At 40.0% G+C, this 27,619-nt stretch overlaps 1 protein-coding gene across 1 annotated transcript in view; it reads right to left on the bottom strand.

Moving 5' to 3' along the window:
* PHLPP1 (PH domain and leucine rich repeat protein phosphatase 1) overlaps window positions 1-27,619 on the bottom strand; it is a 271,730-nt gene that overhangs the window by 80,406 nt on the left and 163,705 nt on the right. Inside the window, exons 5-6 of the mRNA XM_010388805.2 lie at window positions 7,253-7,399; window positions 6,403-6,633 (exon numbers count right to left, since the gene is read on the bottom strand). Of these exons, the coding sequence (XP_010387107.2) occupies window positions 6,403-6,633; window positions 7,253-7,399 (378 nt within the window). The remainder of the gene's footprint in view (window positions 1-6,402; window positions 6,634-7,252; window positions 7,400-27,619) is intronic.

Below are 27,619 nucleotides of genomic sequence, written 5' to 3'. Positions count from 1 at the left end.
GGAAAATAATCCACTTAAGCATTGACTTCCAAAGAACTAGGAACTGACTTCCAAAGAACGGTGAAACTGTACCATACCGAAAAGAACATAAGAAACAAAACTCAGAACAACTGTTACGCACATTACAACTACAATGAATATTGAATGATGCATAAGCAGGCGGATGAGTAGGATGGAATTAAAGGTTGAGGCGGAAAAACAATAATGGACCGGAGTCACATAACAAGTAAGAGTTGCACACTGAATGGGAGCACCAGAGATGGGAATGCAAGCACATGACTCCCAACTGCTCAGGACCAGGATGAACCACCAAAACGACCTCCATCTATAAAATACTGCTTGATAGAGTAAAGTGCAGAAAATACTGAAATCCAGTATCTAAGATCTATTGAGAACTCATAGAATGATGGAGAAAAATGGGAATCAACACCTCTACGATGAAGCAAGGCACAGCAGAAAACTGGCAGAATCTCTAGCCATAAGAACTAGTGAGCTAACTGACTGAAGTTGCTGTGGATGAGCTATCAGAAAATAAGTAGTAACGGGGACTACGAACCAAAATAACAAAGACATATTTAGCTTCAAAAGGAAGAAAAATAGATGGAAATGTCAACTTCCAGTTTGTTAGGCTATGTCTAACTCCTTTAGAAACAAACAACAAAAACCATCTACTTTCCATTACAAAGCCAGTAAAGTGCTGAGATGATGACCTTGACTAGAAGAGTATTAATATAGGATGGGCGCAGTGGCTCATGCCTGTAATCCCAACACTTGGGGAGGCAAAGGTGGGCGGTTCACGAGGTCACGAGTTCAAGACCAGCCTGGCCAGCACAGTGAAACCCCATCTCTACTAAAAAAAGTATTAAAAATTAGCTGGGCATGGTGGCACGTGCCTGTAATCCCAGCTACTCGGGAGGCTGCGGCAGAATTGCTTAAACCCAGGAGGCAGAAGTTGTGGTGAGCCAAGATCATGCCACTGCACTCTAGCCTGGGCGACAGAGCGATACTCTGTCTCAAAAAAAAGAAGAGTATTAATTTAAGTCTGGAGTACAGGAAAAAGCAGTTTCTCTGTAGTGAATTTCTGTCCTTTAAAAAAATAAAATAAAGCTATGGAAAATGAATTAAGAATAATATCCTAAAGCCACTGAAACACAAGGATGAGTTCCAGCAAAGAGCTGGGATTCGTCAACACACAAGCACAGCATATGGCCTTTTCCAATGTCCCTAAGAGGATGTTTTTTTGGCTCCTTCTCTTTTTTTATTCCAGGTTGTAAGATTTAAAAACTGGCCTTGACCCAGCAATCTGCCTATTTCCAAATGCTCACTAGATTACTAGAATGTGCACACAGAATGAAAAAGAAAAAACACATCTCATCTTGGGTACAACAGACTGCAGGAATGGAACAAAGGCCCATCTTCTTCCCAATCTACACTTCAAATAACCTTCAAAATGGCTTTATCATCTTCACTTGAAAAAGCCACACACAATTTCATTCAATTAATACAATTTTATTGTATTAATACTAAAATAATGAGCATTGGTTTAATAAGGAGACAAAAAAATCTATAACAAAAGCAAAGTTAATGTAACGAAAAGGAAAGTTAACATTTGGCTTAAGTTGCTAACTCTCACCATGACTGAAATACCAAGTTTTCAGGCTCACACAGTAATTCAGCTACTTAGGATGAACTATTTTATTATTTGTTTAACTGACAGATAAAACTGTACGTATTTATTGTGTACAGCATGACTTTTGAAATATATGTACACTGTGAAATGACTAATTCTAGCTAGTTCATGTGCACCATCTCACATAGTTATTACTTTTGTAGTGAGAATACTTTAAATCCACTCTTAGCATTGTTCAAGAATACAATATATTATGGCATGGTGTGGTAGCTCAAACTCTGTAATCCTAACACTTTGGGAGGCTGAAGTAGGAGGTTCGTTTGAGACCAGACTGGGCAATAGAGCAAGACCCCATCTCTACAACAAACAAAAAATTAGCCAGCCGTGGTGGCACATGCTTATACTCCCAGCTATTTGAGAGGCTGGGGCAGGAGGATCACTCGAACCCAGGAGTTTGGGGCTGCAGTAAACTGTGACTGCACCACTGCATTCCAGCTTGGGTAAAAAAGCGAGACCCTGTCTCAGAGAAGAAAGAAAAGAAAAGAAAAGAAAAGGAAAGGAAAGAAAAGAAAAGAAAAGAGGAGAGGAGAGGAGAGGAGAGGAGAGGAGGGGAGGAGGGGAGGGGAGGGGAGGGGAGAGAGAAGAGAAGAGAAAAGAGAAGAGAAAAAACAAGAATACAAACAAATACAATATATTGTTCACCACAGTCACTATGACATAACTATGACAAACTAAATTAATTAATTAATTATTTATTTATTATTTTAAGGCAAAGTCTCTCGCTCTGTCACCCAGCCTGGAGTGCAGCAGTGTGATCTTGGCCCACTGCAACCTCCACCTCCCGGGTTCAAACAAGTCTCCTGCCTCAGCCTTCTGAGTAGTTGGGACTATAGGTGCACACCACTACGCCGAGCTAATTTTTGCATTTTTAGTAGAGGTGGGGTTTCACCATGTTGGCCAGGCTGGTCTTGAACTCCTGACCTCAGGTGATCCACTTGCCTCAGCCTCCCAAAGTGCTGAGATTATAGGCATGAGCCACCACGCCTGGCCTGGACAAACTTTTTAAGAGGCAAAATATGACTAAAATTCCCTTCTGGCCAGGTGTGGTGACTCATGCCTGTAATTTTCAGCACCTGGGGAGTTTGAGGCAGAAGAACAGCTTGAGCCCAGGAGTTTGAGCCAGCCTAGGTAACAAAGTGAGGCCGCTCTCTCCAAAAAATTTAAAAATTAGCCAAGAGTGGTAGTGTGTACTTGTCATCCCAGCTACACGGGAGGCTGAGGTAGGGGGATCACTTAAGTCCAGGAGATGGAAGCTATAGTGAGCTGTGTTTGTACCACTGCACTCCAGCCTGTGAAGGGCTACGGTGATGGTGACAACGATGATGACCTATGGCTTTGTTGCAATAAGAGATAAATAAAACAAGGTGTTTTTCAACAGGTTTCACAATTTAGTAAAGAGAGTCATATGTTTTATGAAATACAGGAAATACAAGTATGTGATAAGTGCCATGGGTGATGTATAAAATGTAGAGAATGGTTTAAAAAAAAAAAGAGGCTATGGAAAAGGAAGCAAGTCATCTGATTCCCAAGAGTAGGCAGAATGGAAAGGTGTTCATGGGAGAAGAAAAGCAGGTGCGTGGAAGCAATGGAACAGCCTCTGCATCAAAGGAAACAGCACAGGGTGAGTTTCGTGCCTGCCTGAATACTTTCTGCAGGAGTGCAGGGGATGTGAGGCTCTAGGCTACAAAGGTGGGTGAGGCAATTAATATTTACCAAGGACTGGACACACTAAGGACTAACACTGGGGCTGAAGGATAAATAAAAACAGTGCTTAAATTATCTATGGTGAAGGAGACCTATTTTCTAAAGTTGTAATTCATAACAGACTGATATATAGTACTCAACCCATACACAACTCACACCACATGCAACTCACTGTGCAAGTTTGACAACATCTAAATTAGTTGAGGTCGGGTGTGGTGGCTCATGGCTGTAATCCCAGCACTTTGGGAGGCTGAGGCAGGTGAATCACTTGAGATCAGGAGTTCAAGACCAGCCTGGCTAACATGCTGAAACCCTGTCTCTACTAAAACTACAAAAACGTTAGCCGGTCATGGTGATGGGAGCCTGAAATCCCAGCTACTTGGGAGGCTGAGGCAGGAAAATCGCTTGAATCTGCGAGGCGGAGGTTGCAGTGAGCCGAGATCGCACCATTGCACTCCAGTCTGGGCAACAAGAGTGAAATTCTGTCTCAAAAATAATAATAATAATAACAATAATAAATAAAATAAAATAAAATATACTAGTTGATTCCCTGTACAAGAATCAACTCGTAATGCAGTTGGATATTGTGGCAATGTCAAATCATTATACGTTACTAAAATATTAGTCTCAACTTCTGTACACATCTCATTGTGGAAAAGTTGCGAATAGTTCACTTGCCACTCACAGGTTGGAGGCTCACACATGAGCAGCTCAGAGATACAGCCTCATCCTCAAAGGACTCACATACCAGTGGGCTGAAACCAAATATGAGGGCTTGAATACCCTGAACTAGAGAACCGCAGGCTCTGAGCAAAATTGTGCTTGCTTAGGAGGTTGCACAAAGGAAGCAAATGGCTCAGTTAGAAGACAACAGTCACAGTGAGAAGAAAAAGGAAGCAATGAAAGAGAGAAACTCATGTAAAAGAAGAGCTGATAGAATCAGCCAAGAGTTGTGTGTCTGGAAGACCAATGAGGTGGTGTTGCTATCAGCAAAAACAGAAACCCATGAGAAAGAACTGGCTGAGTAAGAAAGACACTGAACTCTGTTTTACATGTATTTGGTTAAATGTGTCAATAGGGAAAACCAAGAAGTTATCTAGCTGGCAGCTTAAGTGGAACTGGTGTCAAGAAGTCAAAGAAGGAATAGGGAAAGACTGGGGAATGATTAACATCAAGGTGAAAGGTGAAAATGAAACCTGAGAGTATATGCAACCACCAAGGCAGAAAACATGGAGAGAAAGAGAAGTGATCAACAAGTAACAGCCACACTTTGTACAAACAGGAGAAAGAGAAGGAGAAGGAGGAGAGGAGAGGAGGAATTATTAATGATGCCACAGAAGAAATAATACGAAACTCAAAGAACATCAATACAAAGAAAACAATAATCACTTAATCTGATGTAACATTTCCATTAAGGGGTGAAAAAAAAAAAACTCAACAAAAGTAGCCCTTTACTTAGAGAAACTAAGCGAGACTCTCCTTAAATTACTCCACTAGCTTTGATTTTAAGTATTAAGGCAGAATTAGTCTGGGTGTGGTGGCTCATGTCTGTAATCCCAGCACTTTGAGAGGTCAAGGCAGGTGGATCACCTGAGGTCAGGAGTTCAAGATCAGCCTGGCCAACATGGTGAAACCTGTCTTTACTAAAAATATAAAAACTAGCCAGGTGTGGTGGCAGGCACCTGTAATCCCAGCTACTCAGGAGGCTGAGGGAGGAGAATCTCTTGAATCCAGGAGGTAGAGGTTGCAGTGAGCTGAGATCATGCCACTGCACTCCAGCCTGGGTGACAGAGAGAGACTCTTGTCTCAAAAAACAAAAACAAAAACAGAAGCAAAAACAAAAACAATAAACAACAAATAAAGTATTAAGGCAGAATTAGAACCAATCTGATCTGATTTTCCCCTCCTCAGCTCAGGGGCAAGGAAGGAAGCAGTTACTCATAGTCATGCAACATTTACAGAGTGTCTAATGTCTATTCTGGTATTTAAATATCCTGTAGGTGATGTCATCTAAAAAGACTCAAGTTAGAACTACGAATCTTACGAATTTATAAAACTCTAAGATTTATTACTTGTAGACATTTTAGATTGATCTTACATGTCGGCTAATTCACACCAAGAAAAATGATGTCTTCCTTCATGTACCAGGTAACTCGGAAATCATCTCATTCTTGTTACCTAAGGTCAGTGCAAGCCATTGTCCTTGGCTCTAATGAAATTCTACCACTGGTGGATGAATAAAATAGGGCTTAAATTCTGGAATATGAGGGTTTTCTAAATAGAAGGAACTCAGAGGCAAGTAACGTAAACAATTTGGAAAGCATGTTAACAAAGTGTTTAGAGTTCCTTATCTTGTTACATTCCAAGAAATTCTCAAAAATCAGATAAATTATAACTACTTTAACTTCCAAATTAAGAATTTTATATCTGCAAATTGCTAATACTTCCCTAGGAAGGACAGGTCTGATTCCTTTATTCTGAGGAAAGGTGAAGCCAAGCAATTCTTGGCTATGGGAAGGTATGGGTTTCCTTGGCTGAGTCATACGAATGGAGAAGAAAGGGAGCAAAAGGTGATGCTACTTTACACTGATGAAACTGAACATGCCTGAGTATTTGGGAGGCTGAGGCAGGAAGATCACCTGAGCCCAGGAGTTTGGGGCTAAAGTGAGCTCTGAGCGCATCATTGCACTCCAGGCGGAGCATGAGAGCAAGGCCCTATCTCTTTAAAAACAGCAACAACAAAAAATACAAAACAAAACCAAAAAACAGCTCTTTCACTCAACTGGGTTCCAATTTGCAAAACAAAGACCTTCAAGACATACATCAGTGAGAAAGTCTCCAGTAACAGCCAACCCTACTATCAATCATAATTCTTCCCTCTAGGCAGAAATAGAAAAATGGGTCCACATTCAATTACCCAGCCTGTTTGACTTGGTTAATAACCTACTCCCCACCCCTGCAATATAAGCCAACAGCTCAAATGAGATCTATTTCTCAAAAATGGTTACCTTAGATCCACATGTTTAATATGAGGCATTTTTCTTAAAGCCTGTAGCCTAAGGGTCTCCATACAGTTTCCGGACATACAAAGTTTATCCACAGCAGTCAATTTCTCCAATACTTCTGGAATGTCAGTAAATTCATTGAAAGAAAGACCCAGATAACTAAGCTGCTTCATGTTCTCCAACTCAGCAGGAAGGGATTGGAGAAAGTTTCCATCCAACAAAAATGTCTGTAAGCTATTAGAGAAAACATAAGAATTATAAAGAGAATGTATAAATTTTACATCTTTATTATCAACATACAAGTTCCATAGTGTAGATCATATTACCAGAAAATGTATTACTCTTTGCAAAATGCCTAAGGGCAGGGCCTGAGGCAATAATGGACCAAAGAGAAATAATCAGAGATAAGCATCTTAATCTTTTATTGAAAATGAAAATTATGACTAGCTTTCCCAATTTGAATAGGCTTAAATGGGAGCAACATGAGCTAACTGTGATATAAATTGATTCAGATATCCTTTGGGCTTTCCTTATTTCTCAAAATTAATTTCTAAGTCTTTGAATTCAATATAACTCAGAAAAATGAGAACATAACCCACATTCCATGTTTAGACATACTCATTTGCAGGGATCTTCAGTTCTAAACAAGAATATTTAATTTTTTACAAGACCGTAAAGAGTACAAATCCAACATATGAACTCCGTACAACTATATACAGTCCCTGATCTCTTGATTTGGGGCCAAGACTTACATGACCAACATAACAAGTTAACTAATCTCATGTGCTACACCCCCAATGCAGCTTCCCTGGGGTTTCTGGATATACCCGCCCGCGGGGTTTGAGGTACACACTTGTGCATCACTCCAACGGCTGCTGGGACTGATCGCAGGGCATTGCAGGACACATTCAGCTCTGCCAGGGTTGGAATACTGCAGACTGCTAGTGGGAAGTCCCCTAAATGATTATTGGAAAGATTAAGACTCTTCAACTTGGTGAACCTATTAAAATAAAGCAAAACCAAAAGGGAAAAAAGAGACAAATGTCACTAACATCATAATTTTAGCATAGCCTAAGAGATAATCTAGCCCAACTCCCAAATTCAACTGAAAAGGAAATGCGGGCCCCAGAGAGGTTAAGGAGCAGCAGCGCTGGAATGCACATCTGCTGACTCTAAGGCCAGTGCTTTACCTAAAATGTAAACATTCTATCTAAAAACAAACTTTTCCCTCTAAAATAAGGTTGAATATTTCAGGAAGTGAATTCTGCTGGAGTAAGTTTTTTAGCAGTATCTCAATTAGCTTAATTAACACAGTCAGTGTAAATGGCCCCAGTGAAGGAGGAAAGGGACCAGGCAGAGCTGGAGTTAGTACTTATGGAGTCCGTGCTGTTGCAGACAAGTCAAAACCTTCTGTTTCATGTTTCTCAAACCCAAAAGTGAAATAATAAAAACTTATCAAAACAATACTCTCTCTAAGGTAACCAGGACTTTGCAGTTCCAAATTTAACAACCAATTATCAGCTGGGCACGGTGGCTCAGGCCTGTAATCCTAGCACTTCGGGAGGCTGAGATGAGTGGATCACTTGAGACCAGGAGTTCGGGACCAGCCTAGCCAACATGGTGAAACCCTGTCTCTACCAAAAACACAAAAAATTAGCTGGGCACGGTGGTGCACGCCTGTAATCTCAGCTACTTGAGAGGCTGAGGCACAAGAGAATCTCTGGGAGGTGGAGGTTGCGGTGAGCTGAGACTGCTCTCCTGGAATATATAGCCTGGCGACAGAGTGAGACTATCTCAAAAGAGAACCAATTATCATTCGTCGATCTCAATACAGTACTTGACTGACGCTGCTGACCACCCACCCTTCTTCTTAGCTCTCTTAAGCCCTCTTCTCCTGTATTACCTTCCTTTTCTTCATCTTTTCTTCCCCAACCCAAATTGAAGTAATCTTCATAGATAGTTTTTTTTTTTTTTTTTTATCAGTTTCATGCTCTCTCTACACTGTTTTCCTTGGAAATGTTTTGACTCCTATGTGAACAATTCTCTCAGTCCTGTCACATGCTGGCTCCTCTCCTGAGCTACCCCACATTTCCAGCCCAAAACTGAACTTACCATCTTTATTCCAAACTGGCACTTCTTTTTGCTCTATTTTTGTTAATAGCCCTTTCATTTTCACAGTTGCCCAAGCAACTTAAGCAATTAAAGAAGCTATCTTTCACTTTTTACTTCTTCGTGCACTCTTACATTTGGCCTATCAACGAACGACCTCTACTCAGATCAGTGACTGCGTTATGCTAATTCCTTTAAAAACCACCCACATCTAATACTAGACTGTATGCACTCTGCCTAGAAGAGACAAACACACTCCAAAAATAAACGCAATTCAACCCAATCAGCATATGTTAAGCTGTATTCTGAATAGTTAAATAAAAGTTGATTCTAAAGGGAAAGTTGACAATGTACCTATTTGACAGGTTGAGTGTTACCTTGATTTTAAAATAATACCTGTTTACTTGGATGGCTGAGTATAATAGAATAGTATTTTAAATTAAAAAAAATCACTTAGGAAAGAATTATTGCTAAATCTGAATAATCGTTTTTAAACTTTTTTTTTTTTTTTTTTTTTTTGAGACGGAGTCTCACTCTGTCGCCCCGGCTGGAGGGCAGTGGCCAGATCTCAGCTCACTGCAAGCTCTGCCTTTCGGGTTCATGCCATTCTCCTGCCTCAGCCTCCCGAGTAGCTGGGACCACAGGCGCCCGCCACCTCGCCCGGCTAGTTTTTTGTATTTTTTAGTAGAGACGGGGTTTCACCGTGTTAGCCAGGATGGTCTCGATCTCCTGACCTCGTGATCCACCCGTCTCGGCCTCCCAAAGTGCTGGGATTACAGGCTTGAGCCACCGCGCCCGGCCCTAAACTGTTTTATATTAAAGCCATCAGGCCTTCTTAAAGAATGCTTATCCTCAGCCGGGTGCAGTGGCTCATGCCTGTAATCCCAGCACTTTGGGAGGCCGAGGTGGGCAGATCACTTGAGGTCAGGAGTTCAAGACCAGCCTGGCCAACATGGTGAAACTTCGTCTCTACTAAAAATACAAAAAAAAATTAGCCAGCCATGTTGGCAGGCACCGGTAGTCCCAGCTACGAAGGAGGCTGAGGCAGGAGAATTGCTTGAACCCAGGAGACGGAGGTTGTGGTGAGCCGAGATCACACCTCTGCACTCCAGCCTGGGTGATAGAGCGAGACTCCATCTCAAAAAAAAAAAAAAAAAAAAGCCTACCCTCTATTCTGATTATTTATAATCACTGCAAAAACACAAGCTAGAATTACAGTCTCTCATTCCTAGTCCAGTGATTCTAAAAGCATGCTTGGGGGACCCCAGAAGAGGTACCTGAGACCCTTTCAGAAGATCAATATGGTCAAACTATTTTTATAACAATACTAAGATGTTACTTGCTTTGTGCCACTTTCTTCCCCACACCTGTCACTTGTATTTCAGTAGAGTTCCAGACAGTACCTGCTTTTGTAATAGCACACCTGATGGAACACAGAAAGAGATATGAGAATCCAGCCAGATATTAAAAGAATCGCCAAAATAGAAAACAATGACACTCTGGCCGGGTGCAGTGGCTCACACCTGTAATCCCAGCACTTTGGGAGGTTGAGGCAGGTGGATTACCTGAGGTCAGGAGTTTGAGACCAGCCTGGCCAACATGGTGAAACCCTGTCTCTACTAAAAATACAAAAATTAGCTGGGCATGGTGGCGTGCGTCTGCAGTCCCAGCTTCTCAGGAGGCTGAGGCAGGAGAATCACTTGAACCTGGGAGGCGGAGGTCACAGTGAGCCATTGCATTCCAGCCTGGGTGACAGGAGCAAAACTCTGTCTCAAAAAAAAAAAGAAAAAAAAAAGAAAACAATGACAGCCTTCTTACTATTTTTGTTTTGAAAAACTGTTTTTTCATTTAAAAAGTTACTAAAAATGTCATTTATGTTAATATAGTTTATTACTGTCTAAATGAATTAATATACATTAAGATATTTCTTTCTTTTTTTTTTGAGAAAGGGTCTCTATTGACAAGGCTGGAATGCAGTGGTGGGATCATGGGTCACTGCAGTCTCAACCTCCTGAGTAGCTGGGACTACATGCATGCACCACCAAACCCAGCTAATTTTTGTATTTTTTTGTAGAGACGAAGTTTTGCCATTTTGCCCAGGATGGTTCCGAACTCCTGGGGTCAAGCGATCTGCCTGTCTTGGCCTCCCAAAGTGTTAGAACTAAAGGCATGAGTTATCATGCCTAGCCTAAAATATTTCTTTTCTTTTTATGAGATGGAGTCTAGCTCTATTGCCCAGGCTGGAGTACAGTGGTGTGATCTCGGCTCACTGCAACCTCCACCTCCTGGGTTGCAATTCTCCTGCCTCAGCCTCCCAAGTAATGGGATTACTCTACAGGTGCCCAGAATCACGTCTGGCTAATTTTTGTATTTTTAGTAGAGACAGGGTTTCACTATGTTGGCCAGGCTGGTCTCGAACTCCTGACCTCAAGTGATCCTCCCGCCTTGGCCTCCCAAACTGTTGGGATTACAGGCGTGAGCCACTGCACCCACGCTATATTTCTTAGTTTAAATTTATAATTCAGCAAATACTGATACATATAATTGACATAAATAAAAGTTGCTTAAGGGCCTCAATATTTTAGAGCGCAAAGGAGTCCTGAAATAAGATTGCCATTTAAAACACAGTACATCCAGTTAAATTTAAATTTCAGATAAACAGAGTATGTCCCAAACATTACATCATGGAGCACACTTACACTGAAAAAAGTTATTCAATGTTTATATGAAATTCAAATTTAACTGGTGCTTCCTCCCCTAGACCCCTAACCTAAATCTGGCAACTCTATCTGATACAAAATGTTTATCCTAGGCATCCCAGATGAAACTGCTGTTCTAGTCCAAACAGAAACAGCATTCCACTTTCTTTTTTTTTGTTTGTTTTTGAGACGGAGTCTTACTCTGTCACCCAGGCTGGAGTACAGTGGCCAGATCTCAGCTCACTGAAAGCTCTGCCTCCCGAGTTCACGCCATTCTCCTGCCTCAGCCTCCCGAGTAGCTGGGACTACAGGCGCCCGCCACCTCGCCCGGCTAGTTTTTTGTATTTTTTAGTAGAGACGGGGTTTCACCGTGTTAGCCAGGATGGTCTCGATCTCCTGACCTCGTGATCCGCCCGTCTCGGCCTCCCAAAGTGCTGGGATTACAGGCTTGAGCCACCGCGCCCGGCCAGCATTCCACTTTCTAGATATTTTTCCCCATTTGAGAGAATGGGCCAGTTTAAAAATTTGCATGCAATTAAATTAACTCAAAAAAAAGTTCCTCTAGGAAGAAAATTATCCACTAGACATTATCCAACATAACAGAGCACGGAAAATTTTCCAAAGTGGGGAACAGAAAGATTGCAGAGCTAGTAATTACTCAAGATGCGAAATGAAAGTATTGGCTTTTGGAAAAGCATAGGTCAATAACTTGGGGGGTGGTGGTGTTTAATTCATTTGTGCAAACAAATTTACTAGGATATCACTCCTGAGGATAAAGGAAAGCAGCAACATGCTGAATGAGTAAAATGCAGTTAACAAGTTTTAAATGGAAAAGAAGGCTGGGTGGAGTGGTTCATGCCTGTAATCCCAGCACTTTGGGAGGCCGAGGCGGGTGGATCACCTGAGGTCAAGACTTCGAGACCAGCCTGGCCAAAATGGTGAGACCCCATCTCTACTAAAAATACAAAAATTAGCCAAACGTGGTGGCGGGTGCCTGTAGTCCAGCTACTCGGCAGGCTGAGGCAGGAGAATCATTTGAACCAGGGAGGCAGAGGTTGTAGTGAGCCAAGATCATGCCACTGCACTCCGGCCTGGGTGACAAAGCAAGACTCCGTCTCAAAACAAAATAAATAAATAGAAAAGAAAAGAAAAAAAAAAAAAAAAAAACTCTTAACAAGTGTCTCCCATTCATTTTATGTACATATGAACATTGTGAAAGTGATAATGGCCCCCACCTCTAATCATAAAGAGAAAGAGATAAAACCATTCTCTGTATCAGCTAAATGAGAAAACACTACTAGATTTACGTAAAGAGGACTGCCCTCAGTCCTAGGTGCCAAGTGCCCCCTACAGAACAAGGAATCGGGGCACCCTTTCCCTAGAGCTGCAAGGTCCAGTATAATACCACAAGTGCCAGGTAGCACTGAGCACCTGAAATGGGACTAGTCCAAATGGAGATGTTCTTGAAATACAAAATACAGAGTAGATTTCAAAGACTGAGTACAAAAAAGAAGAATGTAAACTATCTCATTAACTTTTTAGAACTGATAACAATTGATACATTGGCTTAAATGAGGATACATTATTGAAATTACATGTGGCTCACATTATATTCCCATTGGAGAAGTGCCCTCTCCATACTAAGAGTAAGCAGGAGACTGGAATTCCTTACCCTGCATACCAACCTTGCCTCTAGAGCTTGTGTGGGTTCTTCCCTGGGTTCATCCTCCTACCAGTGTGTACACCCATGTGCCCTAGCATGGGCAGAGGTTGGACATATGGGTTGCAGTGTCCACACCCCTGTTATGGTGAGGAACGGAGCTGGAGGAGGGAAGAGAAGAGGTGGGGTCCCTGGCTCAGCTCTGCACATGTTATCACATTCAGTGCAGAATCCCTGGGAGTCTGAGGATTCTAAATTGGAATCTGTGCTTCCAGGACATTATTTTTATATTTGACAAGGTAGGGGGAGAGAACATATTTTACTTAACAGTTTCTTAGCTTGGTTATAACTTAAATATTCAGATATATGGTATGTGGCTCTCCATTTATACTTTTACCCTAGACCTATAAATTTTAAGAGCTGATTCTGACTTAAAAGTATCCTCAAAGTCTTGCTCCTTCTCACTACATTCTCCACCCCCTTTGCATTCCTCACTGTGCAGCCCATTCCCCAAACTCTTCCCAGAGAAGGACATGGTATTCAGCAGAGACTTATCAAATAAAGCATAGATTGTTTCTGAGAACTTAAGTTCTTGATCAGAACGTATCAACCAACATCAACTAGTGGTAAGTACCCCTTAGCCTTCTTAGAGTTCCACTTTTCCTTTCTAGATGTGGAAAGCAGTCAGATTATAGGACATTTGCAGATCCAAATACCCTTTCAGGGAAAGACAGAGGGGAGGTCCACAGAGAATTCACTTCCCTCGAGTATCTGAAATGACTGAAACACATACTTGGAAGCAATGTTTAAGTTATGAGAGATAAGAGATCAAAAGGGTGAATGGATGACCTTTCCTCACTTTACCTTCATTTAAAAAGAATGAAAAGGAGACAGCCAGGTGACAGCACCCTAGTATAGAGGAAAAGTCTAGCAATCTCTGTCTCTGTAACAAAATATAAGACTTTCAGATCCGCCATAACAGGTAAGCCAGGTAGTTTTATTAATTAATTCATTCATTATTTTGAGACAGGGTCCACTGTGTCAGCCAGGCTGGAGTGCAGTGGTGTGATAATGGCTCACTGCAGTCTTGACTTCCCAGGCTCCAGCAATCTCACTTCAGCCTCACAAGTAGGTGGGACCACAGGTGTGCACCACCACATCCAGCTAATTTTTGTATTTTTGGTAAAGACAGGATTTCTCCATGTTTCCCAGGCTGGTCTCAAAGGCCTGAGCTCAAGCAGTCTACCTGCCTCAGCCTACCAAAGTGCTGGGATTACAGGTGTTAGCAACCACGCTTGGCCAGGTAAGCCAGATAAATGATGAAATGCACACAGACCCAGATTCCAAGATAAAACTGACTGGTTTTAGAAAGAATAAATAAATATATATATACACACACACATATACACACACACAAGCACATACACATTTTGTGAAATATTTTAAATAATTTTATTTTAAACAAATATTTCAGTGCTACCATTGCATTCAATGAGGCTACAGATATTTCTTCATAGCTGTTCAACGTAGGTGAGTGGAAGAGAATCAAGAGCATCACAGAATTTAAGATTACTAAAAAATATTTTAATGATGATTGTACTAACTAGGGTGGTCAGTTTATAATCACAGCCAGGGACAATTCTACTTGATGTTTTAAAAGGACAAGAAACTTGTGGCTTTTAAAAAAACATCATGCCTGTAATCCCAGCATTTGGGGAGGCAAACAAAGGAGGGAGGACTGTTTGAGCCCAGGAGTCCAAGACTAGCCTGGGCAACACAGGCAGATCCCATCTCTAAAAAAGGTAAAATAAAATTAGCCAGGCAGGGTGGTATGTGCCTGTGGTCCCAGCTACTTGGGAGGCTGAGGTGGGAGGATGGCTTGAGCCCAGAGGTTGAGGCTGCAGTCAGCTGTGACTGTGCCACAGCACTCCAGCCTATGCAACAGAGTGAGACTCTACCTAAAAAAAGAAAAAATAGGCCGGGTGCGGTGGCTCACGCCTGTAATCCCAGCACTTTGGGAGGCTGAGGCAGGCAGATCACGAGGTCAGGAGATCGAGACCATCCTGGCTAACATGGTGAAACCCCATCTCTACTAAAAAAATACAGAAAATTAGCTGGGCATGGTGGCAGGCACCTGTGGTCCCAGCTACTCAGGAGGCTGAGGCAGGAGAATGGTGTGAACCCAGGAGACGGAGCTAGTAGTAAGCCGAGATGTGCCACTGCACTCCAGCCTAGGCGACAGAGCTAGACTCCATCTCAAACAAAACAAAACAAAACAAAAAAAATATATATATATAAAATTAAAAAAGAAAAAATAAAAATAAAAACAAAAAGAAAATCCCCATGTTGAAACTTAATCTCCAATGTGATAAGAGATAGGGTCTTTAGGAGGTAATTAGGTTATGAGGGTCTGTCCTTACAATTGGGATTAGTGCTCCTGTTAAATAAATTGAAGCGAGCTGCCTTGCCCCTTCAGCCACGTGAAGACACAAGGAGAAAGTTGCATCCTTGAAGCACAGAATGAGTCCTCACCAGACACCAAACCTGCTGGTGCCTTGATCTTGGACTTCACAGCCTCTAGAACTGTAGGTAATAAATTTCTGTTTATAAATTATCCATTCTGAGGTAAATTGTTATAGCAGTCCAAACAGATTAAAGCAGTGGATATATCTTTCTTTTTTCTCATGTGTTACTGAAAAATGAGAATAGAAGGGGCCTTTGAAGTCATTTTCTTTAATTTTCCAAGCTCATAGATTAAAAAAAAAAACAAACAAGCACACAGAAACTGTATGACTACTGCATACAATTATGAATCTACTGCCTTTTGATGTCATTACAATTTTTCATTTCTCCTCCTGCTCTTTTGTTAAAGTTTACTAAAGAGTTTAATATAAATAAATATCTATCACTCATAATTCTAAGCCACAGGTCAAAGAATGGCCTCAGGACAGCACTATCTTACCATTCTCATTTTCCCCCACCAAGAGTACCATTATCAGTAATGGAGGACAGTGAATATTCTGAACACTGTATTTACATTCAAACCAATTCAAGCACAGCTCAGTGCTCCCAAACTACTCAACAACCTGAAAAGACTTGACTTCACTTTCCAGGACAAGCAGTATGTTTTAAAGAAAGAAATATAACTCATGTTCATTTGTTCTATAATACAGAGTTCACACTACAGAAAAGAAGTTAACATTTATGCAGCACATAATCAAGAGTAATATTAATGATTAAAATGTAGTTACTTCAGTCACAGTATTATATTTAGCAAATAGCAATGAGCATCAGGTCTGACTTCAAAGGCACACTTTTAGTTATTGATACCAAATATCACAGAAAAGCACAATCAACTAAGTATACTTGATAGAGACAGAAAACTATAATTGTAGTATGTCTGCAAACAAACCTGAAGTCTCTTTCAAACTAGGTATCCTAAGTGCCCTATAACAAAGTGCAAAGGCCGGTGCCATGCAAACTCCAGCACTTTGGGAAGCTGAGGCAGGAGGACCACTTGAGGCCAGGAGCTCAAGACCAGAGTGGGCAACACAGCGAGATCCCATCTCTACTAAAAAAATTTTAAGTTAGTTGGATGTGGTGATGTACACCTATAATCCTAGCTACTCGGTTAGATCACTTGAGCCAAGGAGCCTGAAGGCAGTAATAAGCTGTGATCGTGCCACTGTGATCCAGCTGGGGCCACAGAGCAAGACCCTGTCTCTAAAATAAACAAATTAAACAAACAAACAATGTGCATGACTGTTTGCCAAGGGTGGGGCCCTCAAGTGACAAAAGGTCAAAGTGGTGACAGGGAAGAGATGGTAGAATTAAGCTGATGCTATCACTATTACATTACTGACTGCTTTAATTTGTACTTCCTACTGTATTTACATTATAAAATGAAAGTACAGTAACAATGACACGGTACATTTAGACACAAAATATGCTAAACTATCTAGGGGTGTGATCTACTAGTGTTCCTACCTTTTCCTTCCTTTCTCCAACTTCATAGCCATGACTAATCAATGGCAGAGCCAGAACAGCAAACCTTCAAACTGCTATTGAGAGAATACAGCAATCGGTTCCGTCCCTGTATTTTCTTAGTTTCCCTTTTAATCTAGACAACAGTAGACCATGTAAATATATCACTGTCTACACTTGACTTTCAATGGAATTTTCCCCCAGTTACTAAATTTTGAGGTGTAATCTTCCAAGCTACTCCCTTAAGCAAATTATTTAACTCTATAAAAGGGAAGAGTGTTTAGTTTCTTAATCAGAAAAGTTTAAATGCACCAAATTCATGCATCCAACTTCCCTACCTTTATTAGGTAAATATAAAGTTTTTGTTTTGTTTTTGAGACGGAGTCTCACTCTGCCACCCATGCTGGAATGCAGTGGTGCTATCTCAGCTCACTGCAACCTCCACCTCCCAGGTTCAAGCAATTCTTCTGCCTCAGCCTCCCGAGTAGCTGGGACTACAGGTGCCTGCCACCACGCCCAGCTAATTTTTGTATTTTTAGTAGAGACAGAGTTTCACCATTTTGGCCAGGCTGGTCTCGAACTCCTGACATTGTGATCCACCCACTTTGGACTCCCAAAGTGCTGGGATTACAGGCATGAGTCACCGCACCCAGCCAATATAAAGGTTTTTAAAACAAGTAAACCACGGTTCAACAAGCTTATTTGATTCTGGCCTCTAAAAAACTAGTTGGGAGTCAATGCTCATTAGAAAATGAAGTGGAGCCATTTTTATCCAAGGGCAGGAAAGAAAAAAAAAAGCGCCAATGTTTTACAGGATCAAAGTTGAAAGAAATAAACAAATATACAAAATGCTACCAATCCTCACATACTTCCTCCTTCTGGGCTTGTTTTGTCATAAGATGTACTTAATCTTTCATTTTCTTAACATGTATTCAATCTATCTATACTCAAAAATGTACGTACAAAGCTATTTTTGCATGTGAGCTACAGGGAATGGCTATATATGCTTGTACATATTTAGGAAATAAAATCAAATAAACAGCATGATGACTATTTGGAGACACAGTATTAATTAGCTTTAGATATATCTAAGTCTTGAGTAATTTTTCTTCCAGGAACTAGGGATAGACACAATACACTTGAAAACTTGACTAAAATAACAGTATGATGGAAGTAGTTGTACTTTTAAACCTATTCCATATGTGCTCAAAATGGGTGTCACAAGTAATACCCAGGAAGAGAAAACCATACTTGTTTTAGTCAATGATTCTAATAGAGAGAAATCAATATTATTCACCACAAATGGGTCAATTAAAAAGACTCCCTAAGTAAATAAATTTCCATTTCACAGTAACAGACCGTGTTTAACTTGTTTTTTCCTCTGTGGGGCACATGCTAGCCCACTTTGGAAATTATGAGGCTTCAGTATTAAGCACTGAAGGAGCTGCTCAACGGCTGGACTTGTAAGTCTCGCTCTTGGCCTGTCCCCTACTTTGCATCAATTATGAAAAGCAGGATCCCTAATGGCTTTGAGTGGCTCTGCCTTAGTAGGGAGTTGCCAGGCTGTCAGTGCTCTGTAAGACTCACTATATTTTCTTTTAAGAGAAAGATTTTATTTGATTACCAAAACAAGAATGCTCTTTTTAACAAGATGAGTCAAACTATAGAAGCATATAAAGAAAAAGTTAACAGTCTCTCCCACTTCATTTCAAATCCCACCCTCCTGAGATAAGCAGTGTCAACAGTTCGGTCTATATCCTTCCAAAGCTTTTCCTCCTTACAGCTGCATAAATAGGAGATAGCCCCCTCCACATATTTTTGAATGAGATTATACCACATATATTTTTTCTACAAATTGTTTACTCACCCAGTACAAACAAATCATCTTACTGAGTCAGTACATAAAAACCAACTTAATCTTTTTGACAGCTGCATAATACAAAGAGTACAAATGTACCATAATTTATTCCGTTCGTCCACTGATTGACATTAGGAGTACTCCTAGTTTTTCTGCTGTTACAATTCTGCAAGAAACATCCACTCATGTATCTGGTTGTGCATCAATAATTTTACTTTACAGTACTTATAGGTGCCTAATAGGCCTTATCCTTAATTCTGAAATCCAAGAGATTCTGAAAATTGAAAGACTTTTAATTGACTCATGTGGTGGCAAAAGCTGATCTGAACTGATGTGAATACCATTTGATCTCTCTAGAAACATGAATGTGTCTACTTATGGGGTGCTCTCTCAAACCCTGCTGGAGGTGTCACATAATGTACAGTATATGCACCATGTTATCTCCATTTAATCTGAAAACACAACTGTCCTCAAGAGTTTTGATAAGGGACTGTGAACCTATACTTCTAAAAGTATAACTGATGGCATCAAGAGTATGTAAAGTTTAAATATGTACTACAAAACTACAAAAAAAAGTTACAGAAATTCATACTCCCATTCAGTCATGTAAGAAAGGGTCCCTTTCCCCATGCTAGCACTTAATGTTAGCATCTTTTCAACCATTGCCAATCTAATGGGCAAAAATTACATAGGTCATTTCAATTTTTATTTTTCAGTGAAGTTGAGTTGCTTTTTGCAAAGAAAAAAATGGTAATTGCAAATCTTCTTTGAGATACACATTCATATCCTTTGCCCACTTTTCTATTGGACTTTTCACCTGCCACTTAGTTTGCAGGCATTCCCTGAATACCACCTGCCGTGTACTGTCAAATGCTACAAACACGCCCTGCCAGCCTGCTGTCTGGTGTTTCCCACTCTGTTCATGGTGACTTTTGGCACACACTATTTTTTTTTTTTTTAATTTTTATTTGCTCAAATTTGGCAATCTTTTCCTTTATGGGATCTCTGTTTTTAATTTTGCTCAAGAAGGTCCTCTCATTCTATCCAAAGTGGTACAAATGTTCTCTTAACGTTTCCTTCTAACATGTAGATATATTTTATTTTTTACATTTGGATCCTAATTCCAACTGACATGTTTTACAAGAAATGTCAGGTGGAGGGCCAACTATTTTCTTTCTGGTAGCTAGCTATGTTACCAACATTTATTAAATAAGTCATTCTTTTTTTTTTTTTTTTTTTTTTGAGATGTGGTCTTGCTCTCTCAAAAATAAATAAATACATAAACAGATAAAATCAACCTTATCCATTCAATTAAAACAAATTTTATATACTAGGGGAAGGGAGAACAAAAAGAGAAAGCTTAATGCTTTTCCAATAAAATAGAAAAGCTTGGGTAAAAATGAATTACACTTAAACGTTATGTTTCTCTACTTTTTTCCAAAAGAATTTATAAAACCAAGCACAAGTTGTTGTTCTTAAGAGCACACCTTGTGGTTTTGAGACCATTAAGTTTGACAGAGTAACTTTTCTTTTTTATCTTTAGAAGAAATAATCTTGGGAAGTGTATCAAAGTGCTTTTAAAAATGTGTATTGAATATATTTGCTCTTTAGAAACAACAGTTAAATGAACGAATGAGAGACAGAGACCCCCAGTAAGCAACTTCCTTTCCCATGAACTCCTCAAATTCCGATTCCTTTCTTGTGCTGCTTCTTTGGCTTGGTAAGTTTGTCCTACAGCCATGTTTTAATATTCTTGCCCCATCCAACTATGATATAGGGCAACCTGTATGTGAAATAATAGTCACATAAGGAAGCCAAATAATTTCTAAAACACATGAGAGAGGCTGTCTCTCCTGGATAAGGAAAGGAAGGAATACCTTTTGCTCCATGTTCTTCTTGGACTCATCTGTGGCGGCACTGGCATGAGAAACATTTGACCCACTGTGCCTGCTTCAGAATTGCTGGGAACACCCACCCTTCAGAAGGCATGACTCAACTCCTTTTGGCTTTCACGCTGTTGTCCACACCCCCATACTTATTGGCCTGTAACTGAACTCTTCTCAGTTTCTTGGTGCAGTGCTTTTCCTGTCGTCCCAATAAGACTTCTAAAATGAATCCACATGAACTTACCCGGTACAAGTAAAACAAACATATCACCTTTTCATATAACTAGAAAACAAAAATAAGCACACGCATATTTTACTTAGGTAAAAATTAAAATTTACAGTCATGAAAGAATTTTATAATTTTCTTAAGAACTGCTACAGATGTTGAAAATCAGAATAAATATTACCAAAGCTAAAACTCATAGACATAATTTTTCAAAAGTAATAAAGAACTAGAGAATTCTCACTGTTGACAATAATTGCCATGGACATTTTGCTGTAAAGGCAAATTAAAGCATTCCCTAAAGAGAAAAATTCTTTAATTAAAAAAAAAAACCTTTATTATTTATTTTTTAAAGTGATGAGGTGTCACTGTCACCCAGGCTAGAGTGCAGTGGTGTGATCATAGCTCACTGCAGCCTTGATCTTCTTGGCTCAAGCAATTCCCATGCATCAGTGTCCACAGTACATGGGACTACTACACCCAGCCCTAAAGAGAAAACTTTTCTTAATCCTTCTTTTGAAATGATTCAAACAAACAACAACAAAAAAATAAAAATTAAAGAAAGTCAAACAAGAGGTACTTACTGGTTACTATGTGCCAAACCTTAGGCTGGGTTAATCCTATGGATACAATAACAAATAAGGCACAGCTCCTGCCTGTGGTGGAGAGGGAGGTATGCAGTGGCAGGCTCCATGAGTCCAGTAAGTAAACTACATAGAGAACCACTCTAGATCATCAGATGGTAATTATGTGAAAACAGCAGCCACTAGATCTATAGTAAGCCTGTACTAACTAAATTCAGGAAAACAATGAGTCATAAGCTGCATAAATTTGTCATTTTGATTCTTTTGTAAATTAGCAATATAAGAATCAAAAACCAAGAAATATGTTATCACATTACACTTAAACATCTCTGTTTTGAGGTGGTTTCTTTACTCAATTTATCCATGACTACATTTTTTTTTCATTTTCTCACCAACATATCTGCCCACAGTAAGCCCATTAATTGCCAATGATATTCAAGATATGTTTAATATTAACCACCACACTAGGAGGACAAATAAAAATATTAAAAGAACAAAACAAAACAAAACAATTCCTTAAAAAGGCAGAAAATGGATCACTATTTCTGCTCCTCTTCTCAAACCAAAGGAGAGAAGATTCACAAGTATACTTGGATAAAATCCCACTCAAGTCACACAAAGATATATAAAAAGGAAAACCAAATAGCATCTATATCAAGGATATTGGATTACCAAACAAATGAGAAAGTGAACATTAGCAAAAGTGAGAATAATTAGGTCATGAAAACGTGCTTAGACAGTAGCCTAAACACCATATAACAAATAGGCTAAGCATATCTGATAGCTAAATAGAAAAGAAAAAAAAATACAAAAAATCCTAACACCCAAAAGTTTCCCAGGTATAATAAAAGTCTGGTGCTAGGGTTGAACCACTATTTACTAAACACTTCTTGAGTTCCTACTATGCACAAAGGTGCTGGAAGTATACAAATGTGAATTAGACATGGTTTTCACCCTCCAGGAACCTGAAACAATTTGAGAACAAAGCTCTTATAAAATAAAGCAGAAGATGAAAACTGAAAACTTACTGGCGGCAGTGGTTGGGGTGGGGGTAAGAAGCACTGTAAGTGTTTACAAAAGTGAAAACTTTTACCTAAGGAAAATGAGTAAGAGTTCAACAGACAGAGGGGGACTGGAAGATAGACCATTTAAAAAGAATCGTACGATATGGCTGTTTCTCAAACTTTAGCATGCACTGTTATAATGCAGATCCCTGGGCCCATCACTGTACGTTCTGATTCAGGTCTGGGATGAAAAACAGGCATCTGTGTTTCCAGTTATCTTAGTCTATTTTGTATTGCTGTAACAGAATACCAGCTGGGCACGGTGGCTCACGCCTGTAATCCCAGTACTTTGGGAGGCCAAGGCAGGCAGATCACAAGGTCAGGAGATCAAGACCATCCTGACTAACACGGTGAAACCTCGTCTCTATTAAAAATACAAACAATTAGCCAGGCATGGTGGCACGCGCCTGTGATCCCAGCTACTCAGGAGGCCGAGGCAGGAGAATCGCTTGAACCCAGGAAGCGGAGGTTGCAGTGAGCCGAGATCATGCCACTGCACTCCAGCCTGGGTGACAGAGTAAGACTCCGTCTCAAAAAGAAAACAAAAAAACACACACAAAACCAGAATACCATTGACTGGGTAATTTATAAAGGAAAAAATTGATTTCTCACAGTTCTGAAGGTTGGGAAGTCCAATTTCAAGATGCATCTGTTGAGGGCCTTCTTGCTGTGTCATCCCATGGCAGAAGAGCAGAAAGAGCAAGAGAGCAAACTCACAGCCTCAGGCCCTTTGATAATGGGGATTAATACATTCATGAGGGTAGAGCCCTCATGGCCTAATCATCTCTTGAAAGTCCCACCTCTTAACACTGTTGCATGGGGGATTAAGTTTCCAACACATTAACTTTGGAGGACACATTCAAACCATAGCACCAATAAACATTACAGGTGATTCTGACGTAGGCATTTCATGAATCATTTTGTGAAACACTGATTTGGAAAGCAAAAACTACAAGGTAATTGGGAAACATTAAGTAGACCAAATTATTAAGGAGAACGAAGCCCTGTGGTTGTAAAGAATGCTTAAAGTCTAATCACAGAGCATGTCAAGAAGACACTGGTATTTGCCTATGAAAAACTTTGCACTGAATGAAATAATACATCTGAACATGCACATATTTATCACATGTATCAGAAAACATCTCCCCTTTGTTGCACTTCTAGACACACACACACACACACACACAAACACACACACACACAATATGTGGAATGTAAATATGCATTCTGACAAAGTTTAAAATTAGGGGGAAAAAAACAACTATTTAGAAAGTCAGCCTTTCCCCAAGGTTTTCTTATTAATTCTACGTCCAAAAGACATCACCAGGGAGGAGTGGGTGTGCCCTGCTTTTACGGATGTCACTGTCAAATATCCTGCCAGCTCTGGTGTCATCATCCTCACCACTCCAGAGAAATGACAAGAGGAATGTGACTCCTCCCATTCAAAGCTCCATTAGTTTACAGCATGGTAAGTGACATCAAAATTACAGCCACTAAAGAAAAACAGAAATTTTCATGAGTCCTTAGTTTTCAAAACTGATATGCTTGTGTTGTCTGAATGAGCTCTAGAGTTAGATGTGTTTATTTGACATGAAGTAGCAGAGAGAGGGAGGAGAGGAGTACTGGTCTCCATCAGCATTCTCATACTGGCAATAGTTCTGAAGAATTATTTCAGAAGTCATCAGCAAAGATGTTAGTTATGTTCCCAAGTCCCAAGTTACGATGACGCTTCACCATTAACAAAATAAGCATCAGTTTGGCCCTCCTACTCTACACTTATTACTATCTGCTTGGAGCTGTGCAGAGTAAAGTTGATTACCACTCAGAATAGCAAATATCTACTAATACAGTGTTGGCATTAAACTCTTGCAGTTAAGTTAAAGCTCAGAGAATACAGCAAAGAGCTCAACAGAGCTCAAAGAATGGAAGTGGACAGAATACAATAACTGAATTGGAATCAAGCCAAGGCTTTTGAAGATACCAGCCTCTCTCCCTTCTATTTAAGTGGGAATAAATGTTAAAGAACATGTTAAACTACCCCAAAAAGTCAATAGGGCAAATTGTAATTTAATATAGCCTGGCTGATATTTTATTTCTGAGCTCCCTATTCAAAATGTGCTACATGAGGGAGTATGAAAATAGACCATTATCGCCATAAATTAGGTTGGCAGCATTAGGCAAGAAGAGAATCAAAGGCTATATACAATCACGGAGCCCCAAGCACCACCTGACAGCTCTGCTTTGATCAAATTCTTTGGGAAGGAAAATGGGAATCTTGTGAAATGAAAGCTTCCCAAGAGGATCACAATTCCATCTGAAAAGCAAAGCTGTATAAGAAAGGAACTTCCAGTTCTGGGAACAGTTAACTGACAAAAAGACATTCCATACATTCCATGAAATTCCTTAAACATTTGGCAAGCCTCATGGAACCCTGGTAGTGGAAATTCTTTCCCAAGGTTATCTCTAACCCTAGCACAAATGAGCAGCATTTGTGCTGTTTTTCTTTTACATAGGCTTTACTCTTTCCTCAGCAGTCTGCAGCTGGCTTGCCTTTAACATTTTTTATATAGCAGAGTGCCTTCAAATAAGCTGAAATTGTTCTAAGTGCTGCTGTTTAAATCGATCAAATGAACTGCAAAAATGTTTTAGCATGCCACTCTTTTCACTATGCTAATGAATTATCACTATTTCCATTAAAAGAAGTTTTCATGAATTATGGATAAAAACAAAAACTAAAATCTTTCAATAAAACCTGGAAATGTGGGCTTTTGGTAATGATAAGTAATTAGCATTAATCACTTTACATCTGGAATGCCAACATCCCCAAAAGAGCAGAAGAGCAGAATAGGAAATAAGGTCATTTGTTTTCTACTCCAAGGGGACTAAAAATGTAGAATTTGAGCTTTCTAAGAAGAAAGGTACTTGATAAATGCCATGCATAATTAGGAGTTTCTCATTGCTCATTTCTTCATACTTTCATTCTATTATGTCCACATCCTTGCACGACCAACTCCATTCACTCCCTCTTTCTCTCATGAGAGGACCTGTCCCTCCATCTCTCCATTTTCAGCTAAACCAAATTTCACATCTAATCAGAGCTCAAATCACGTCTTTCCTCCAAGTGTTGAATTCACTCCCCTCTTGACCCAAGTAATCTTTACTTGTTTCAGGTGACAACATACTCAATTTATACCACAGCTTCTAAGACACAATCACATCATTCCTAAGTTCCCTGAAATTGATGTGTAGGTGCCATATAATGCAATGTGGTTGATCAACCATCATTTTAAGTGACTGATGTCCCCTTAAAATAGTCACCTTGAATACTAAATGCAAGAAATGGTTCCACTGCTCAAAGCATTTCTAAATGTTCTCTTCCTAAAGTTTTATGATCACATTATTTTGATTAGCCTTGGTGGTGGGAAAACCAACAATTCAGTTCAGTAAGTATTTATTAAGGACTTTATAAGTAGATGGCGATTTTAGAAATTTTTAGATGTTTATTATAAAAGGATTGATAAGTACAAAACATATAAAGAAAGTGAACAATTCAGAAGAGGAAAAGATCACATGGAATTGAGAAGTAACTAAAAGCTTCAAGGAAAAAATGCCATTACAAATACACTTTGAAGGGTGGGGCAGGAGTCGCTAGGTTGAGTCTGGTTTGGCAGGTGGTCAAAGGTAAAAGTTGGGGCACATTCTTGCAAGATGAGTGGTAAGAGAATGTGAAGTGAGTTTAGAAAATGGTGAAATAGACCATAGATATTTTTTTAGAAGTCCAATTTCATACGGTCTATTTTAAAACTAGTATCTCCTTTTCCAACTTCAAATCCTTTCTTACAAACATTTTTCTGTGTAAGGTTTTCTGAATCATCTCACTGTGCACATTGTCTTCTCATCATACTTTCAACCAAAGAGAAATACAATGATAAATTACCAGTCTCACTTCCTTCTAAAAGTTGCTACAGGCCGGGCACAGTGGCTCACGCCTGTAATCCCAGCACTTTGGGAGGCTGAGGCAGGCAGATCATCTGAAGTCAGGAGTTCAAGACCAGCCTGGCCAACATGGTGAAACCTCGTCTTTACTAAAAATACAAAAATTAGCTGGGTGTGGTGGCGGGCACCTGTAATCCCAGCTACTCGGGAGGCTGAGGCAGGAGAATCACTTGAACTCATGAGGCACAGGTTACAGTGAGCTGAGATCAAGCCACTGCATTCCAACCTGTGGGGGAGGATATAGTGAGACTCCATCTCAAAAAACAAAAAAAGTTGCTACAAATCCCTTTTGCAAAGAAGTTGCTACAAATACCTTTTGCGAAGAATACATATAATTGCATGAATAAAGACAATTCCGTCACCATTCACTCAAGTGTGTCCAACATCATTCACTCAAGTGGGCATTCATTTATGGAGTATGTATTTAATGTTCACCCAGCAACAGTAATGACCTCTGAGGGGGACTTGATTCCTGCCCTCTCAGAACGCAAAGCCAAGCAGAGCACACAAGATAAATATAGAAAACAAAGGTGATAAAAGTTAAGGCCATACTGTATTCCCATGCGTCACAGTATCTTTACAAAAACAGGCTTAACTATCACACAGAATTTTATAAAACTGTCAGGGGACAATAGTAACACACAATGGCAAAATTCAATATCCAAAGGAGAATGTTAAGAAAACAAAAACGCTGGTGGCACTTTGTTTGTTTTTGCCTTTTTTCGTATCATATATGATAAAAATCACATTAAGAATTCTACAGTCCATATGCGATGCCTCATACCTATAATCCCAGCACTTTGGGAGGCCAAAGAGGACAGATCATAAGGTCAGGAGACCGAAACCATCCTGGCTGACACAGTGAAACTCCATCTATACTAAAAATACAAAAAATTAGCCAGAAGTGGTGGCACGCACCTATACTCCCAGCTACTCAAGAGGCTGAGGCATGAGAATCGCTTGAACCTGGGAGGCGGAGGTTGCAGTGAGCTGAGATGGCGCCACTGTACTCCAGTCCGAGAGGCAGAGCGAGACTCCGTCTCAAAAAATAATAATAATAATTCTACAGATATATAGCAGGTCCTCGAACAATGTCATTTCATTCAATGTCATTTAGCTATAATGTTAATGAGGAAAAAAATCAATTCCTGGTGAGG

This window comes from Rhinopithecus roxellana, chromosome 21 (assembly GCF_007565055.1).
Source record: "Rhinopithecus roxellana isolate Shanxi Qingling chromosome 21, ASM756505v1, whole genome shotgun sequence".
Lineage (NCBI taxonomy): Eukaryota > Metazoa > Chordata > Mammalia > Primates > Cercopithecidae > Rhinopithecus > Rhinopithecus roxellana.
Note: the sequence above shows the minus strand (reverse complement) of the source record. Positions and strands in the feature narration are given on the sequence as shown.